The sequence below is a fragment of the Lissotriton helveticus genome, chromosome 8 (assembly GCF_964261635.1).
Source record: "Lissotriton helveticus chromosome 8, aLisHel1.1, whole genome shotgun sequence".
Taxonomy (NCBI): domain Eukaryota; kingdom Metazoa; phylum Chordata; class Amphibia; order Caudata; family Salamandridae; genus Lissotriton; species Lissotriton helveticus.
Window position 1 is genome coordinate 248,406,523 of NC_136069.1, and position 18,062 is coordinate 248,424,584.

An 18,062-nucleotide genomic window follows, 5' to 3' on the forward strand; every position below is an offset into this window, starting at 1 on the left:
ACTGCTGACACGCTTTGTAGTTCTGTGGTATCTTCAGCAAATGCTGATGCGATAGTTTCTCTTTGAGGATTGTTCCAGGTTGTTGCTTCTGATTTCTTTTTTTTAAGAATCAGCTTATTCTGAACCTCTAAAGATAGCAGGCACGTGCAGTTTTGCAATTCCTAACTAGCCAGATGTTTGAATAAAAAAAAATGTGAGGCAAAATTTGCTGCTTGTACATACATTTCTCAATTCCATTTTGTTGAGTTTTACACTAACCTTTGCATCCACTACAACCAGTACAAAATACAACGTACCTTGTTCATCTCTGAATCTTCACGATATGCTTTTTTATGACAGGAGAGGAATCTGGAAAGGCATTCTCGTATTCTTAGTAAAATACAAATTAATGATTTAGGGCTTGGTACAAGATTAAAGGGCACTGGAAGAGTCCTCCCTTCTTCAAAATAGGAAAACCACAATTTAGCTCTTGCAAATTTCCATTCCACATCAGAATCATCCTGCAAACACAAACAAAATCGTTGTAAATTGCAGATCATCATGAATGATTCGACATATCAGTAACCAGCATATAGGTTCCAAATCTAAACATCTTTAAAGTTAAGTGAATGCCATATACACAAACATAGTAATATTCACCTTAACCTACAAAATATTATGTTTAAATGCAAATATATGTTGTGTATCATAGTTGTGCAGTGTATATATAGTTGTATACAGTGCTTAATTTCCAAATAAATTGGCCCAAAATTGTTCCTCAGAAGTCAGCGACCAGCGGTATAGAAGGTTAGGGTGACAAATACCAGGGCTGATAAGTCCGTCTTCCACCTCATGTCTCTTTAATGTACCTCCCACACCCCCTGCCCCTTTACATCGCTCTGCAGGTTCTCTCTGTCACAATTTTTCCATCCTTCTTTCCCTCTTTTCTGTGTTTTCTCTCTCTTGCTCTGGATCGAACAATGTTGAGTAAAAATAAATGGCAGTCCCCAGAAAAGGAGTGCTTGGGGCGCCACCTGCAAAAACTGTCTCAAATTAAGCAATGTTACATAAGTGGCTACAGAATCGAGGCACACCATACTTCCTTTGTTTAGTGAACAATTTGCAGATACGGAAATGTAGCTCTCTTAATCCTCGCAAGACCATTTCCCCTTGAGTTTCAGTGTAATAAAACAAGTGCATATCCACTGGAGCCTTATACTCTTAGGTCACTCATAGGAACATGGCACTTACCGGCTCTAAGAAATGGGAATGTGCTATACTATACAGGTTCTAGTATGCTAAAATATATAATTATGTCATCTTTATTTTGGGATTTTATAACTCATCCTGTGTGAAAGACACAGAATGCAATAAAAGTTTAATACAATGGCATTGGTTGTCCTTTCAACGCTAACAATTTATTTGATACTTTTGTATTGATAAGTATTCTTACATGAATAGTATTTGAACAATGCTATCAGGAAAAGCACACAGACAGACAATATTTAGGGCCTAAGTTATGTCCGAAACGTAATGGATATCCTGTCCGGCTTTTCACAGGTGCATTATATTCTATGCTCCTTGTAATAAGGTGGACGGGATATCGTTCACATTCGAAATGGAGTGACCTATCCATCAAATTCTAAATCAGACACTTAGGGGCTGAATATGAGTTTTGGCGGTGTAGAAGTTGGTGGCAGTCACCATCTCACTCCTAACCTCACTGCCGCCTGCCAGATTATGAGAAATAGAAGTCTGGTGGGGAGCGGTGTGGTGGTCCTGCAGCGGTGCAGTTTTTGTTTTAATGTGAGCCTTAAACTGCACCGAAGCGGGGGCGCCAGTGCAAGTTCCTGCATGGCATGGACTGTGCAATCCAAGCAGTGTAGGAATGGGGTGCATGCACATCCCCAGTGTACAGGGGCAACAAGCGGCCCTGTAGGGCCCCTTTACTTTCTTCACTGCAAGCAGTTTCATGGAGTGAGAACCTCCGCGAGACAGCTGGCAGTGAGGATTGTCATAATCTGCTTAGCGGTGACACAAGGCGCCACCAAGCATACTGCATCCCTCAGACTGCTGTGCCGCACCAGAGTTCTCTGACCCCTGGCAGTTGCGGCGGTGCTATGGTGGTCTGACTGGCTACATTGTAATCTGGCTGTTGGACCGCCGGTGCGGGGGAGGCCTGACCGCCACTGCCGTGCCACGTGAGTGTGACATTTTGTGCGAACGCCAGACTCATGAAGTTTAAGGCTCACATATGAGCCTTTAAACTGCACCGCCACAGGACTGTCATTTCACCCGACTGCTAGAACGACTATTTTACTAGTAATCTGGTGGGCGGTGGTGAGGTTCAGCGGTGCAGGAGCGGGGCGGTGGCATGCCCCCCACTCCGGTACCGCCAAAACTCAAAATTGGCCACTAAGTGTTTATCTGGAACGAGTTTATCATTAAATCCTCCTCGCCACCAAAATGACGACAAACTCAGCGTAACATAGTTCTTCCAGATAATAAATAGAATTCATCTAGTGTTCTTCAATAATCCATTTCAGTATTTGTAGAACAGGCAAGAGTATGCTAAACAGTAGAGAAACTAATAGTTTTGGTTCACATAGACAATTTTTGTATTATCTCAGCATCCCACCACCCTTTCCATGATTGTAACTAAAGCATATATTCGGATGCCCTAGCACACCACCAATGCCATGAGCTGATGGTGCATGTAATAGTGCAGGTTGTTGGGCACTGAGAGAATCCTTCCTTTTGCATGCCTACTGAATAAATGCCTATCTCAAGGGTCTTGTCTTACAAGATGTTGCTACCTTCTAATGAGACAATGCATTTGAATGTGTACCGGTGGATGCAATAGCGGGAGTTTGATAATACATATAGGAGTTTAGGTAAATATATGGTTTTGACATTCACATTCTTACCCATTAATGGAACTGGGAACTTTTTCCATGTTATTAATCTGTCAAGGATCCCCTAGATGATATTCTTCATGGTATGGTTATGAAAAACCACCTCTGTGTGTGCAGTAGGTATTTCCAGGTAGTGCAAACAATCCTGAGCTAATAGGATTTCCCCATTAATATTGAATAAGGAGGAACATCACTGAATACATCAAATAAACTTAAATCCAGGGATAGGGAGATATTTACTGATTGAATTGCAGGGTAATGCGGGTGACTGGGAGCATGATCATGTCAGTGTACAATGACATTAAGTTAAATAGGCCAACTATTCTGATTCCCCAGTGTCCATGTCTTTGTTTGTACAGTAAAGACAGTGTCCAGTACAAATAATATGGGAGGCAGGAGGGAACCCTGCCCTGCGCCTCTCTGAAGTAGAAAGGTGGGCATCCCCACAGTGCTTTCATCCACCTTGGGGTGATGGTATTTGTTCTGGATTCATATTCTTATCCACATTCCCAGTTTCATAGCTATTGTGCTCTACCCCTTAAATATGATAATATTGGCTTACACCAAATTGGCACATAAAGGACCTTATTAAGACTTTTGCTGTGTGGGAGCAGGGCCGCCACGCTGCCTTCCTGCTCCTGCACCACGAAAGCAATGTAAAACCACCCGCCAGAGTGCAACTTTTTTGCACTCTGGTGGGCAGTTCTTTGGCTGTCCCATAGCGGTGCCTTTGAAAAAGACACCAAAATGGGAACGAGAAAGCATGTTCCTGCTCAGACCGAAATGCGCATTGTGCATTTTGTTATGGCAGGAACATGGCGCGTGCAGACATGGGGGCTTGCATGCACCCCATAGCGCAGAGGCACAAGGGGACCTGCAAGGCCCCCTTTGTTTCCTCACGCCACACTTTTCATGACAGTTGCACTGCCATGAAAAGTGCGGTCGTGAGGAAACTCCTAATATGCGAGGTGGTGCTGTAGTGGCACCTCCAGCATTTTAGGGGACGCTGCCTTACCTCCCAGGCGGCAGCAGCAGTCCTGTGGTGGTCCAAACATCACAGCCCTAATGTGACGGGCAGAACAGCAGTCTGCCAGTCCAAGGACTGCCACCATGGGTCCAATGAACTGCAGAACTCATAATAAGGCCCCTAATATTCTTGTAAGTTTCTAGTAATGTGGTGCTGCATATGTTTAGGGCATGTAAATTAATTATTACTAGTAGACCTGTAACACTTATTGTACCCTCCACATAAGAAACCCTTTTAAAAACAAATCTAAGGCCTGCCATTGTAGCATGTATGCAGTTTTAAACTGCCATTCTGACCAGGCAGAACAGACCTTTTGCCTGGAAATCTTCCTTTTTAATGCAAATATGTAGATGGGGTATTATGCAGTGAGGCAAGTTAGGCTTTACAATGCAATACCTTTATATTACCCCATATAGTTGCTTTGGATTCACAATAATAAATCCCTAGCTCAGTCCTGGTATGGAGGAGCAGAGCAGACAGGCTTTACGAGAGGAACATGTATTAAGCATTTCAGAGTACCAACATGGACGAGAAGTATGTGAAACGACTCTAAGGAAATCCAACACTAATCCAACAGTAATTTATAAAAATAAAGCAGATTTTTATGGCTTTAAATACCAAAATAAAGACAATGGGATGAGTATACCCAGAATTATGGATTTTTAAAGGAAAAATAGAGCATTTCGCTTTTATGAAACATTAACGTTACTGTCAATGGGAAAAATCCCCAGTGGCAATCCGTCACTTGCAGGCCAAGTTCAGTGGTAAGGTGATGTGGGTACCAGGGTCCGACAGTCAGTTGAATTTTACCTGGCTCATAGGGCACGGGTGCAAAGTTGTCCTGTCTGCCCCTGGTGCTGACGAGGGTGCTCCAGGTTTGCTGGTTTTACCACTAGACGGTGCTGGCAAAGAAAGGGGTGCAGAAACTCAACAATGGGCAAACAAAGAGGCAGGTTAAAGATGCTGTAGGGTTCCATAGAGGCACAGCGTTGAAGGAAGGTAGTAGTAGTTACTGGAGTCTGGGGAACACAGTAGCTGTGTGAAACTTGCTGGAGGTCAGACTATGTTTTCCGCAATGTACTGGACCATGTACTTTTGTGCGATGTCTTGGCAGGCCTGTGATTCTTTGATTTCGGGAACGTGTTTTACTTGCGGGCTGCAGGGAACTAGTGCCTCTACTCTAAGGGAGTTCTAGTGTTTCTTTTGGGTTTCAGAGAGGTTCCTGTTTCCTTTGGAACTGATCTTTGGTCAGTGACTTGTTGCATTTGTGCAGTTGTAGGGTGATTGCCACAAGTACAGGGTATCGCACCTTTGCTTTGTTCAAGTCAGGAAGTAGCAGACTCAGGCCTCTTCTTTGTCCATGGTTGCAAGTTGATCAGATCTGAGGTTCTGGTGCCATGGGAGCCACTTAAATCCTCAAATTAGAGGTATTAGGGGTGTGGGTGCTGGTAGCTAATAGGCTACTAGCCCCAGCAGCTAATCTGCCCCTGAGAGGACCACTTCTTGTGGAGGGTGACATCTTTTCTCCCCATAACCCTTGCCACTTTTAAAAATAGCAGAACCCTTCTTCGGCTGTACAGACTAGGTGACCCACCTTAGCAGTGTGACTAGCCTTCTGGGGGTGTACGCCTCCTGACTACCTCATTTTCCCACCTGCCCAGGTTGCATATGTGCCTTGGGCATGGGGTTGGCTTTTTCCACCTCTAAAAGGAAGCCTGGTTGCATATCAGAGGCAGAGAGAGCATTGAAGCTCACTGGCTTACTGTGCCACTTCACTAACCATCCTGCCAGGGAAGGAGGCGACACCTACCACCCAGGTCGGCTATTGTTTATGCGTCCTGAGAGAGTTCATACCTCTTGGCAGGGAGTAGGACTCCTGTCTTGGTGGCAGAAGCTGCAGGCTGTCAGCCAGGGCACAGGAAAGATTGAGGCAACCAGGTGGGCAACCTCTAAGGTAGCCACTTGGGCACATGTCAAATTATATCTGGCTTTAGAAAGTGGTTGGGTTTGATGAGACAAGTTGTTTGATACCAAACATAAAACCTTTCAGATGGACCATAGTGGAGCTGCCAACGTGGGGGTGCCTGAGTTCCCGCCCATGTTATCCTATGTCTGCCTGAATAGTTATAGTTGCCCTTAATGAAAGGAGGCTATTATTGGGACATAAAAACTTGCAATTACATGGGCACACCTATATTATAATGCACCTTGCCTCTTGGCTCAGGAGGCCTACCTTAGGGGTGACTGGCATATATTAAAATTAGTGCTGTGACCTTGCCACTCATGGTGATGGCAAAGTCAAGTTTGAGCAGTTTGCACTGCTCCTGCGGTCTGCAATGGCAGACCTGCTGTCATTTCTTTATTTGGGTCACTCATGGTGGCACAATCAGTGCTGCAGGCCCTGGTGACCCCTTTAACCCCCATGCCCTGGGTACCACTGGTACCACTTACCTGGGACTTTATAGAGGCGTTAATGTCCTTGCCAAGTGGGGTTACCAATTCACATTTATCACAGTTTAGGGAAAGTGCACTGGCAGTGGGGAATGGTTAGCAGGCTCCAGTGCACTTTGGGAGTCAAAAAACATAATCAGGCGAATCAAATGGGACAGAAAGTGGGAAGAGGAGTCTGCAAAATGCCTGTTTCCTTACAATAAATGTCACCCCAGGGTAGGCGCTAAACATTCCATAATGTGGGTGGATTTTATTTACATGTACTTTTAGGTTTTACATGTCCTAGTAGTAAAACACTCTTACATTTGCTTTTCACTACTGCAAGGCCTACCTCGCTCATAGGATAACATTGTGTTACATTATTACATTTAATAAATGATAACCATTGCTTGGGAACAGGAAGAAAAATTATGGTTGGTCTCTAAAGAATTGTAATTTTGAATCCTCTTTATTGGTAAAGTCAGATTTCAAGTCACAATCCTGAAAATGGCACTCCTAGAAAGCTGGCATTTTCTTGCCCTAACCATTCGGAACCTGGTGCCTTTATCCTGGGTCACATGACCAGGTGTAGTCGGCCTACGTGTATTCCTCCCACACATTAACACTAAAGGGTACTAAGTGGTGGCAGGATGGGGGGGGGGGGGGAGCGTGCACAGTGCAGCCCAACTTTCAATTCAAAGAAGTTGCCTGTTATCACCCCAGACCCTGTGAAACCTGGGCAGGGAGGCAGGGCACTCCATACCCATCAAAGAGGGAAAACTCCTGACATTTCTTCCACTTCAAGGCTGGCACCTGTAAAAATAGAACCCTTAGACCGACTCTTCAGTACACTCCTGGACCTGTGGATACTACGGAAGAAGCACTGCCCTGCTGCCAGTGCCCTTTCTTGCAATCGTATTCCAGTACTTAAAAGGCAATGCATAGTGCTAAATGCCGATCAAGATAGTACTTACTCACAGTGTTGATGAGTGAGCCTTGATGTGCAGGCTGCTTGGTAAAGACTTTCACACAAGTGTTTCATTCTTGTGAACTCATCAAAAAGGAAGGAGATTTCAGTTGGAGATGGAACATGACCTGCTGCTCAGTTCATGACGATAAGTGCCCACTGCTCACATGTGCTAACTCCTAGACCAGGCAGCCAAACACCTCCTGTCCCAAGGGCATAGAGTAGGCATCTATGAGCTGATGGGCAGTGATCTATACAGACAGAGCAGCATAATATGTCCCCCCAACAAAAAATGACTGCCTTTCTGGTGAGGTCACAAAAATAAGACACTGATGATTACAAACACTGTATGTAAGGACTACCTTGTACTGCTTAAGGACTAACTTGTACTGATTGTACAACAAGGCATTAACTGGGGAGGACTGGAACAGTTTAATGAATAGCATGCAACTCCGCCTGCTGATATTATTTAGACAGAGAGAGAAGGGGAGAGGACTGGAACAGGTTTGTGAATAGAGTGTAACTCACCCTGCTGAGATTATTTAGACAAGGAGAGGAAGAGAGGAGGGGTTCTGCATTAAATGATGTCAGATTTTTATAGCAGAGTATTACAGTTTATAAACTGAGAGAAACAGTGAAAACTGCAGTTATGATTTATTTTGCAGTACAGTTGACATATCTGACCCCCTAAGCAGTATAAAAGACTGCTTTGTCATAATTATAGTGCATTTCAAGAAGTATGTCATTCATATGATGACAGGTCTCTAGTGTCCATCTAGTGCTCTAACAATCAGGGCACATCTGCAGTAGCAAGGGCTATACATTAAAAACATGTCAAGATTTGTATGGCAAGGCAGGTCTCAGCGCACAACAGAAGTCACAAATCAAGAGTTTCTTATGGGGAAATCAGTGAAAAATGCAAAATGTAGATGGAAATTCCTGCACGTGGGCTGAGGTAAGAATATCCATCATTATAGTTTTGAGCTGGGGTCATGAAGAAAGAGGTGATGGAGATAACAGTATACACTCTAGGGACTTTAGGAAATGGAAGATTGGCAGTCCCCATTATTGCACGATGTTCCTTGCAATCTATTTATGGAGGACTAAATTACTTGATGAAATAGGCAACTGAATGACCACTACCTTCATTGTAATCTTCACAACCATGCATGGAGAAAGAAACATTTTTTTCGAACAAATATGGTACGTTTCTATGTTTTCATGGAATATTGCCTGTGTCAAAAGCTATTCTATTGTTGCCAAATCCTGACCCTATTTGGTATTTCTAATTAGAATGACTCCCACAGGTATAAGAACGATTCAGATTATGTGAATGCACTAAAAAGGAAAGCTATTGATGTTTTATTTTTTTCACAAAATGAAAGAAGTGTCAATCGCTCTAGAAACAAGAAAAACATCAACCTCTTTATTGGGAGATGGACAATTGCTGGTTTCTGTAAGACTTGTTCACAAATTGAAACAATTAACCAGAAAGGAAGGAATCAAACAGAAAACAGACAACCAGTTTGAGGAGCAATACATTGAAAAAAAGGTCTAAAAACAGATAGAGGCATTCTCAACGGAAGAAGAGTCTATTAATAGCAGAAGACAAGAACAAAGTCAACTCAATGAGAGCTCAAGGGAAGCCAGGAACTATGGCTGCTGAGACACAGCTGAGACTGATCTGAGCCTCCATTTATTTGGTTGTGAATCTTATAATTAAAGCATGAGAATGACCATGTTGGATGAAGTTATATATTAAAGCTAGAGGCTGCATTCACCCAAACATTTGCCAGTGTAACTGGAGGAAAGAAGAGAACTCTTATAAAATAACATGTGTGTAAGAAATTGGAGTATTATTGAGAAAGGTGAGAGCCCACGTTAAATAATAATCACATCCCTTGTCAAGGTGAACCACTAAAGTCACTGAAATAACCTGCCCTTGGCCGTCTGGTAGCTTGGCACAAAGCTTCAGGCTTACCTTGTAAAGTAGTAATGCAGTACTCAAACAGTGATAAGGAGAAAACTAAACATTAGACAAACCCTAAACTAATTCAGAAAAATTGAGGATGTTTTAATAAATAAAATGACATCACAGCTACAGAAATTTCATAAGTAGAAGCAGAAATATTATTTTTTAAAGATTTAATTAAAAAGAGCAAAGAAACACCACAAAGTACCAGCTGTATGTGGTTGACCTAGAACAGGTCAAAGTCAAGAGTTAAGCTTGACTGCGATGGAGTGTGGGTCACATATAGAAACGGGTTCATCCTGGTGGAAAGAGTCGTCAGCGGGGCAGGCTACAAGCTGGAACTGTCATGTAGTTCAATGACATTGAGGTCCCTGGACTGTCATCAATGAAAGCGGCAAAGCTCTGAGGAGTGAAGCCCAGAGTCTGTACACAGGAACGCTTTAACATCGACAGGTTGCTGTTAAGCAATGATCCCAATGAAGCTCTCTACAGTCAGACTTAGAAATGTTTCTGGAAGTCATACCTACTTCAGCAGAGGACACCAGCAGGCTGACTGTGACTGGCAATTTGACTTCAAAAGCTTTGGCTTTGATGGCGAACCCTCTACTCGGTTTCCAGATAGAAAGGTGGCAAAAGTCCCAGATTTTGCAGTGCGGACAGGTGGAGTACACTCTAACACCAGCCAAGGATATCCAAGACCTGGAGGGTACCATTTGAGGCTTAGGACTCACTCCAACAGAGGCCAGCAGCAGAGTACAAGACAAGTACAGTTGGAATTGTCAGCTGATCAGATGCAGGGAGATAGTCCTCTAGAAGCTTATTTTGAACCTGTAGCTCAAACAGGAGTTCAGCCAAATGACCATTGGAGTACCTTCAGGGTCTTGGGTTCAAGGCAAGCAGGTCCAACCTTCCTTCAGGTTCTTCAGACAGCAGGGCAGTCCTTCTGATTCTCCAGAGGTCCAGGGGTTTTATGAGGAGAGGTTTGAGGGTCCACTTCAATGACCCGTGCCAGCCAGTTGGTGGAGGGCAGGCCTTTGTAAATCCCTGAAACTAGTTCTGGTCAATTCCTCTACACTCATTGGGTTTGGCACCGGACTGACTAGAGAGGCAAAAGGGAGGCAGGCATAGGTGGGAGTTGCATCAGCTAGTGGATAAAGCATCCTTTGTAGCTAAGGAAGGGACTGAGAACAGCTCACCAGACCATCCTGTCAAGGGAAGAGTCCACCTCCCCACTCCCAGAGCCCTTTGTCCACTGTCTGGGAGCATTACACATCGCACTACAGGGGAACCATCAGGGGTCAGGTGAAAACAGGACACTGGCAGGAAAGCCTTTTGGTATAGGCAAGGAAACCAGAACTTTCCAAAAGTGTCTTACCAAAAATAGTTATATAAACTATGATTTGACCATTACGCTGGGTTTTAAATTACTAATCAAACAAACCCTTTTACCATTTTCTACCTACTTTCAAATAGATCTTAGCACTTAATAAACGTAGTAATGTAAACCAGTGTTAACCTATGGAAGAGCCTGCATTAAAGACTGAAACACAACTTTCTCAGGTTTTCACTTCCAGGACATGTAAAACATAAATTATACATGTCCTACATTTTACCCATCAAGCACTCCGCCCTAATTCTGAGTGCATTAAGGGAAATATATTTAACATTTTGCTAGTTGCATTAGGGTAAGCACATTGCCTGGTATCCTGCCAGTGTATTTCCAAGAAAATTCATCTGTAGGAAAGTCTGTGTTCTACTCCTTCTTGCAGAGTCCTCCTGGCACTATAGCAGGGAAACACAACCTTCCCTTCAGGAAAAATTGTTTTAAAGAGCACTGGCAGGAGCCTGCAAATGTAATTGACATAACGTAATTGGATTTAAGGTACTTACATTTGCATACCCCTGACAGTATATGACGGCACAAGAATGCAGTGTTTTGTATATTATTAATTTCGCAGAATGAGAAATTCTTGTTCTGTTGGACATTTTGGCTGCATTCCACCTTTTTTTCAAGTCAAGGTAGGTGGAGGTGAAAACAGCGGAAAGGGGAGAATTATTGGCAGTTTTGTGTCCACTTCCTGCAGATTGAAAAAAAGTATTTTGCCCACCACTAATGGTAGTTATGTACGGCACATAATGAAATTAAAATGTCTTTGTTGGCTCATATGTCACCTGTCCCTCCAGCACACAACATAATAGCATATTTGTTTATAGTTTGCAGTCCAAATTCAAATTCAAATTGACTTTATTTCGGATATATTGCAATCCATAAAAGTACACAATAGATAAAACATAATAAAAACATCACAGTAGTCACAAAGTCAATATTAAATTACATACACTCAAATATATCATAAAAACGAGTGCATAGACAGAATCAGAATAAAAAGTGCAAGTAATGTCCAATACAGAATATACAAAATAAAGTGCAATAGTGCCATAAACTGCAGTTAATGCACATTTACTCATCCAGACAATTTCTTAGTCTCATGGTCATTTTTAAAAATTCTAACACCTGAAGAACACTATCAGGATGCAGCAAGTAATACATACATGTCTTTGACGGTCCAGTGGACTAAAGCAGTGGTTCATAAACTCTTGAATTTAGTGTATCCCCACTTAATCATTACTAGAATCCGAGGACACTGCACTGAATCAATATTGTAATTCAGTAAACCCCTCTGAGTCATTTTTGGAATCTGAGGACCCCTAAGCAATTTCAATGATTTGAACTGCAAAACAATACACAAAAATACAGAAACAAGCCTTCATCAAAAACGCAAATGATGAAATATTTCTTTAATTCACATATAATTATAAACAAAAAAGGCCACCCACTGCTCATTTTATATTCTGTTTGGTGCACTTGCCCTGCTCCCAAGAATCCATCTGAGGATACACACTATGGGCCCGATTCACAAAGGTAAAATGAGACGAATGTTTAACTTTTACGATTTTCGGCATTCACAAAGGCATTTACGAGTAGTAAGTGTCCTTTGTGAATACCAAAAGTCGTTAAGATAGTCTTTCGTCTAACTACCTTTGTGACTCGTGTCCTACATTATGAGCCGACACCAACATAAGTCAACAGTGAGTCTACACAAACAAACAAAGTACCCAAATATACAATACAATAGGGAAAAGTTTAACAAAAACGAGTTCCCATCAGTCCACCATCGAGACCGCCCTTCATCATCTGGGATCTCTTTTGACACACATAACTAAAGCTGTTGAAGGTGAAAAAACCTGTACTGGCTGTTACCAAACCATGTACCAGGAAAAACCACAGCAATTATGTAGATGTGAGAAAATGGCGTGTCTAGTGGAGAACTGAATAGCAGTGCATAGAATAAAGTGTGTTGTGAAAAGAATAAGAAAAAGGTTCTAAAATGAGGTCGTGATCAGGGACAACAATTTTAATAAACACCCTCACACTCCTAAATCAATAAAAACAGTGCAAATTAGTGGCATAACAAATAACCACTTAATAAAGATATAAGGTCGACATGTTTCTGCAGTCTAATGGAGTCTCGAGATCTCCTGCTGCTTCCTCAGGACCATTAGTGCTACTGCTAGATAAGATCAGAAAATAAACCATATCACCTGGATAGTGTATGTTACTGTACAATCATCTTCTCATCCTGGATATAAGAAGAAAAGTGTATATGTAAGAAAAATATAAGTGAAATATACATGGGTACAATGTAAAGCATTAAAGATAACATGCAATATTGTGCATACTATATAATGTAATGCCAGTCGAGTAAAGTTGTTGACCGACAACTGGACCGTCTAAATCAGTCACCACTCACCAAATCGTGAGTATACACATTTGAATTCACTCACCCACTCGATGAGAAGGAAAAGCTCCACCTCACCTGGCACAAGCTCAGGTAGTGGATGCACCGCACTATGAAGGAAACAACACAAAAATCGGTGTAAGCTACACCTATATGTATTCCTAGGCAAACCAGTCTCAGCCTGCGCCACACATAGAGCCACAATCGCATGCCAATGAACACCACGACCTGGCCGCGTTCATCTATCGTTTAAGAGAGTATGTTTAAGGAGCTATCAGTTACAACATACACTCGTCAGTGACCCCAGCATGTTTAGCGAGCTATTAGCTTAAACATCCACTCATCAGTGACCCCAGCCACGTTTGCACACGCCCCATGCCTGACGCGGAAGCAGGTTTCGGACTTATTCCCCCCGGTACACCGAGTCGGCGCCTCCCCAAGATTGAGCTTAGAGGGACGACCGGTGTACCGACGGAGAGGTGAGCTGCTTTTTGCTTTTTGCTTTTTGTTTTACTTCACTTTACCCCTAAAGAATGGTACCAGTGTGTTTGCAGTCGCTGGGGTCACTGATGAGTGGATGTTTAAGCTAATAGCTCGCTAAACATGCTGGGGTCACTGACGAGTGTATGTTGTAACTGATAGCTCCTTAAACATACTCTCTTAAACGATAGATGAACGCAGCCAGGTCGTGGTGTTTATTGGCATGCGATTGTGGCTCTATGTGTGGCGCAGGCTGAGACTGGTTTGCCTAGGAATACATATAGGTGTAGCTTACACCGATTTTTGTGTTGTTTCCTTCATAGTGCGGTGCATCCACTACCTGAGCTTGCGCCAGGTGAGGTGGGGCTTTTCCTTCTCATCGATTGGGTGAGTGAATTCAAATGTGTATACTCACGATTTGGTGAGTGGTGACTGATTTAGACGGTCCAGTTGTCGGTCAACAACTTTACTCGACTGGCATTACATTATATAGTATGCACAATATTGCATGTTATCTTTAATGCTTTACATTGTACCCATGTATATTTCACTTATATTTTTCTTACATATACACTTTTCTTCTTATATCCAGGATGAGAAGATGATTGTACAGTAACATACACTATCCAGGTGATATGGTTTATTTTCTGATCTTATCTAGCAGTAGCACTAATGGTCCTGAGGAAGCAGCAGGAGATCTCGAGACTCCATTAGACTGCAGCAACATGTCGACCTTATATCTTTATTAAGTGGTTATTTGTTATGCCACTAATTTGCACTGTTTTTATTGATTTAGGAGTGTGAGGGTGTTTATTAAAATTGTTGTCCCTGATCACGACCTCATTTTAGAACCTTTTTCTTATTCTTTTCACAACACACTTTATTCTATGCACTGCTATTCAGTTCTCCACTAGACACGCCATTTTCTCACATCTACATAATTGCTGTGGTTTTTCCTGGTACATGGTTTGGTAACAGCCAGTACAGGTTTTTTCACCTTTAACAGCTTTAGTTATGTGTGTCAAAAGAGATCCCAGATGATGAAGGGCGGTCTCGATGGTGGACTGATGGGAACTCGTTTTTGTTAAACTTTTCCCTATTGTATTGTATATTTGGGTACTTTGTTTGTTTGTGTAGACTCACTGTTGACTTATGTTGGTGTCATTTCTGTTCAGGGGATTCAACAGGTAGGGTCTTTAAACATACCCCTGGGACCTTCTCTTTGTGATTACTACATTATGAGCCTCCAATTTTAAAATCCTTCACAGTTACAGAACGTTTTACAATGTTCAATTTTACATTTGCTTCATTATTTATATACACTTTATTAATCTGTCAATATTATTTAATTGTCTATTTAGTTGTGGACCCATGATCAACTATTGCAGACCCCCAGGGGTCCCCGGACCACAGGGTAATTAATAGCAACTGAACTAAAGCATCTCACTGCCAGCATCTCACTGCCAGGGATCTGTATTTAATTCCATGGGTACAGGCTTGAATTAAAGCTGATACAGTTTCGCTTTCACCCTCCGAAGTTGATTAAATGGCTAACATTGAGTTGGGCATATTAAAAATGAACATCTGTCCAATAGCACTAGGAAACCCTTTGGGGTGAAAGTATACTTTACAAATTAGAGTTATCTTATTCCTATAAATGGATGTATGTATGGGCAAAGTGGGCATTGAAAATCGCATCTGTCGTGCTAACCTTAGAAAATCTCCCCAACATTGGTTAAAACACAAGTTATTAGTCTCAAGTTTATTTAAAAGTATTTTTACCTCAATTTCCTGGAACGAGCTGTTGATCATTGCTATTAGCATGTTGAGAAGAACAATCACCATGGTCACGTTGTACACCCCATACAACACGTATCCAATGTTTTCAATAAACTTGTGCCCATAATTAATAATCACCGACTTCACTTCAGAAAGCCCGAATATTGCCCAAAAGAGGGTTTTAAAACTTTCTTCAACTCTAGAAGAAAACGCATGGCATTAAAAACAAACAATGCATTTCAATCATTACTATCATTGTACCTTAAAAAAGCACTATAAATAAAAGACACGGCAGGGCAATTAAGATTTTTGTCAATAGAAGGCTTTTTCACATAAGTTTATATTCGCAAGGCATATTCATGTATTTTTGTTTACTGTTAATTTCACAAGATACGGCCGTGTAATTTGAATATGACAAACATTCATCCACCAGTCATGGTAATTGTAGACATTACTTTAGTTGAACCTATTAATTGTTGATACTCAAAGCTTGGTTGAAGGGCACTTAGTGCCCGGAGCCTTGAAATAACACTTTTAAGTAGTGGATATAAGTGGTGGTGTGGGCACCATTAGTCATGCGCATTTTCCTCAACCTGATCAAAATTGCAAATCCATTTTATCAATAAAGCCACAGGTTGCTTTTATTGCCTACCCTAACTGATGTATTTTCATTGCCGGGTTATTAATGGAATTGATGGAGCATTTATATACCATTTTGATATGGCAGAAGCACCATTAGGATAAGCCTGTATTTAAAATTGGCAGTGGTTATTCTAATTCCATTCATTACACTTCCAAATTACACATTGATGACTGCAAATTATGTTCTGAAAAATTTATATTTTCTTAATAGCGACATTTTCTGTTCATGCTCATTCAGCTGTGACTAATTATAAGCCTGTATATTTAATGGAATATTAGATTTCACTGCTGCGCCTGGTCTTTTGATAATTTTAGAGGTGATGTGAAAAGTCGCTTTCAATATAACAAGTAATATTCCTGCAAGAGGCTCATGATTTCAGGGGCCTTTCCAAATAGAAGGATTTGTCGTTTTGTAGTGATTAAATTGTTCACGGTTTGCAAATCCAATTCGGCTTTGCTGTAGAATGTACAGAGATATGCAATGCTCTGCATAACTTCTGAGTAGTGTAAGGATATATTCGGTGTGTTATACACGTCAAAAAATCCAGTTTCAAATCTAAACTTGAAAAGTAAAAAAACCTTTGTCCGTCCTTTAGGCGATGTCAAAAACTGTGTACTTGAACAGACTACAGCTATGAGGTAAATACTCCCGCTGAAAATGTGGTCAATGGTAAATCACTTAAGTCAACCTTTCGCATGTTACAAACACACATTACGTTAATCACCCAGGCACTATTTTTGTTATTTGAGCAATCATGGAAGCTTTGGTCTGATCCAGTTACAACATCTGGGGATAAAACAATCAAAGCAGAGGATGAATAACGTGAACAATGCCTTAAATGGGGCATGACCTGACGTAAATGTGCACCTTTTTCTGATTGCCCAAATAGAACTGGCACTATAGTCCAGGCTAAGACCAAAATACAGCCTAAGACCTAACTGTCACCTACACCTGCTCTCTCTTTGTCCTTGGGATGGAGAAAACATGTGAAGGGATTTCTGTATGCTGTGGGGATATCGTAGAAATGTTGCTTTCTGATAAACTGGAATTTAATCCCTATCAGCCTCAGACTCTTTAGGGTCTTTTAAATGGCTTACAGTTCTCTCCAGCGCACCCCAGTGGTACATGAGGGCAGGCTGATGGAAGGGGAGAAATATTGCTAAAGCCCATTCTTTCAACAATTCCTGTACAGGGTAACTCTGCTAGGATGCTGTGTTGAATGAGCCCAAGTCTTGAATCAGCCCACGTGATTTTGCAGATGTTTTCATTATTCCATTAGAGTTTTCATTGAGGGGTTTTTTGATGAGTGCTTGGTCGTGAGTCAGAAAACAGTTCCTCAGTGTGATTGCAACTATTAATCGAGGACCTGATTTGCACATACAAGGTATTTGACACACAGGGACAAATTTATCTTTAAGTCACGCAGCGCAGCTCAGTGCAGCAAGTCAGCTTACTGTGCTGTGCTACATGACAGGGAAAGGGCAGGAATACATTGTATTTAACACAATATTCACATGTCTGCCTTTTCCCAGTGCTGGTGAACAATGTGCAGCATAGCGCCAATGCAGGCATTCTTGCACCATGGTGCAAGGATGCCTGCATTGTAAGCAGGATTGTTTTTATGCAGGAAGGGACACTTTCCTGCACAAACACAATCCTCTGAGGCATCTTCCTCTTTCTCGGAGTGCCACAGAAAGCAGGACACCTAGAAAGAGTGAAAAAAAGAGGAGAAATAAACATATTCATCCTCGTTATGCCTCACCTGGAGAGGTGTAGCAGTTTTGGCACCTTTCCAGGTCTACCACTTATGGTAAATCTGGAAATCCATCAAATTCCATGTATTTGGTGTGGGAACACTCACACACCACCCATGGAGCGCCTCCCATGCGCAGAGTAATGCAACACAGCGATTTGTGCTGTGTTGAGTTACTCTAGATTTATCAAGCCACTCAGGGCCACGCAAGGTGGCCTTGGATGGCTTGTTAAATTGCATCTAACTGTTGCGTTGCGCATGTACCCTGATACTGGTGCAAAAGTGATGCAACCCTTTCATAAATATGGCCCATAGAC

General features: G+C 41.9%; 1 protein-coding gene across 3 annotated transcripts in view; it reads right to left on the reverse strand.

Moving 5' to 3' along the window:
* Nucleotides 1-18,062, reverse strand: part of TRPC6 (transient receptor potential cation channel subfamily C member 6) — a 453,173-nt gene that overhangs the window by 199,300 nt on the left and 235,811 nt on the right. For 2 of the 3 annotated variants that reach the window (XM_078655966.1, XM_078655967.1), the window contains exons 7-8: nt 15,353-15,548; nt 297-500 (exon numbers count right to left, since the gene is read on the reverse strand). In XM_078655966.1, the coding sequence (XP_078512092.1) occupies nt 297-500; nt 15,353-15,548 (400 nt within the window). Of the gene's footprint in view, nt 1-292; nt 501-15,352; nt 15,549-18,062 lie in introns of all 3 variants that reach the window. The other variant, XM_078655968.1, reaches the window with a different exon arrangement.